Source organism: Sinocyclocheilus anshuiensis, unplaced genomic scaffold (genome assembly GCF_001515605.1).
Source record: "Sinocyclocheilus anshuiensis isolate Anshui unplaced genomic scaffold, SAMN03320099.WGS_v1.1 scaffold979, whole genome shotgun sequence".
NCBI lineage: Eukaryota > Metazoa > Chordata > Actinopteri > Cypriniformes > Cyprinidae > Sinocyclocheilus > Sinocyclocheilus anshuiensis.
In genome coordinates, this window is record NW_015544223.1 from 702,335 (window position 1) to 704,615 (window position 2,281).

Sequence of the window (2,281 nt, forward strand, 5' to 3'; positions counted from 1 at the left end):
TTTTTTTTTTTTTACTTTATACAAACCGTGTTCAGCCTTCCTGCCAAACAGGTTGGGCTTTTTCTTTTAGATAAGTAATATATTGCCAACTTTGTATAAATCTTTCTCATTCATTCACACATAATTTCAAATCAAACACTCAAGAGAAAAAAAAAAAAACTTTATTGCCTACCTCACTGGTGATCAGAAGGTTGTGCAAATGTTAACACCGAAAGGTTGATCAATTATGCTTACACATTCTCACAAGACAAAGCACACAATACATGAAACAGCATGGCTTTTGGAGCAATTAACAGTATTGCTTTAATTTTGATCAGTGCATGCAATGTTCCATGTTTCAGACTTTAAAAGTGCACATCATTTTAAGAATGATGATGAATGTGATATGTCAGTTGGGCTTTGTACTGTTCACTGTCCCAACTTTTATTGCAAACACTGAATTTCCATATCAAAAATACAAAACAAAATAATTTTGCCATTATGCAAATGACATATTTTTCCTTTGATATTCGTTTATACCGAGATTCCAGATGTATGCGTTTATTAAAATAGTTCATTATGATGAGAGGACACAACTTTAAAAAGGTCAAAGGGTGAAGTATGTATGGCTTGTGAGCATGTGAGACATGTCGACAGATGAAGGCTGGCCTCAGTGCTGGAATTATCCAGGTGACTCTGAATATCCTGGAATTTGAGTCTTTTCCTCGCAGGCTGTGCTCTGCGGTGTCTATTATAAGATCTTCTGTAGTATGGAATTAGGCACTTCCAGTGTTTCATCCCTCACCAGAACTATATCGTAAGAGTCCATGTACTTTTCTAACCATTCCTCTACCTGTGAAATACAACAAAACCTTATCAGTGAAATCAACTAAACAACGGTCCTGTTTTGAGCAATGAGAAAACAAATCAGTACCTTATCATTAAGAAAGCCGATTTTGAGGATGTTCTCTACGTTGGGCACACCATCTGCCATATTGAGATCACCGAGAGAGTCTCCGAGCAGAATAACGTTTCCATTGTCCTTCATTTGTTTGAAATACTCTGTGTTCCTCAGGGCACCGTCATGCTTGTTGTAAACATGGATCAGCTCTCCTTTAAAGCCTTTCAGAACCCCCTGCAAAACAATACAGAAGATCCTGATCACCAGATGATCATCACCGAGCCCAATTAAAGCAGTGTTTGAGAGTAATATAAACCGATGATATTTATAAAGGCTTCGAGACTCACATTATCATCAAAGTCCATGAAGTTGGACACAACTTTGACGTTGGTGTGGTAGACGCCAGCTTTTCTGATAATTTCCTCCAGCACATCTCCCAGACCCGCGGAAAAAATGAACACAGGAATGCTGTGCTGGTGCAGCCGGTCAAAGAATTGCTCGTACCCTTCCCTGTCACATGCGTCCAAACACATGCCAAAGATCAGATCTGGCAACATCTTTGAGAGAGTAATTGTGCTTTTGGTGTAGTGTTTTGCAAAATGATACCACAGCTGCTGCAATTCTAATGCAAGTTTACTTGGTATTCAGAGTGAAAGTTTGTGAAAACCTCTTGATGTGAGTGGAGATGTTTGTACCTTAGACAGACATCTGACTCTCTCACGACCTCTGGAAGTTTGTCCTTTTGCAATCTTTGTTCTACCAATAATGTGTGAGACTTAAAATACCTGAGGAATAAAGACCACATTTATTTAATAAAGCATTTTGAAAGATCATTTCATGTGTGTTTATTAGCATGTGAGGTCACTCACCACTCCACCATAAATGGATATTTCTCCTCCATGGTCAGATGAGGGTCTATCTCTATTGGATAATACGTCTCCTTTAGTTGAAGCAGCTGGAAAAATAACATTTTTAGGATGTAAATCTACTTCAAACAACTTAAAGGGTTAGTTCACCCAAAAATGAAAATTCGGCTACGTTTTACTCACCCCCGAGGCATCCTAGGTGTATATGACTTTCTTCTTTCAGACGAATCCAGTCGGAGTTATATAAAAAATTGTCTTTGATCTTTCAAGCTGTTTAATGCCACTCAGCGGGTGTGAATATGGATATTTTTCTTACAAAAACGCATCGAATCGCTACAGAAAGCCTTTGTTCAACCCCCGGAGCCGTGTGAGACACTTTTAATTATGGATGGGCGATTTTTATTTAACTTCTTTTGGACTGAAGCAATGCAACACCCGCTGAGTGGCATTAAACAGCTTGAAAGATCAAAGGCAATTTTTAATATAACTCCGACTGGATTCGTCTGAAAGAAGAAAGTCATATACACCTAGGATG

At 38.5% G+C, this 2,281-nt stretch overlaps 1 protein-coding gene across 2 annotated transcripts in view; it reads right to left on the reverse strand.

Moving 5' to 3' along the window:
• The window catches only part of nt5c3a (5'-nucleotidase, cytosolic IIIA), a 13,781-nt gene that overhangs the window by 4,750 nt on the left and 6,750 nt on the right, over positions 1-2,281 (reverse strand). For both annotated transcript variants that reach the window (XM_016498000.1, XM_016498001.1), the window contains exons 5-9: positions 1,750-1,835; positions 1,576-1,665; positions 1,228-1,390; positions 914-1,114; positions 173-832 (exon numbers count right to left, since the gene is read on the reverse strand). In XM_016498000.1, the coding sequence (XP_016353486.1) occupies positions 731-832; positions 914-1,114; positions 1,228-1,390; positions 1,576-1,665; positions 1,750-1,835 (642 nt within the window). In that variant the 3' untranslated portion in view covers positions 173-730. The remainder of the gene's footprint in view (positions 1-172; positions 833-913; positions 1,115-1,227; positions 1,391-1,575; positions 1,666-1,749; positions 1,836-2,281) is intronic.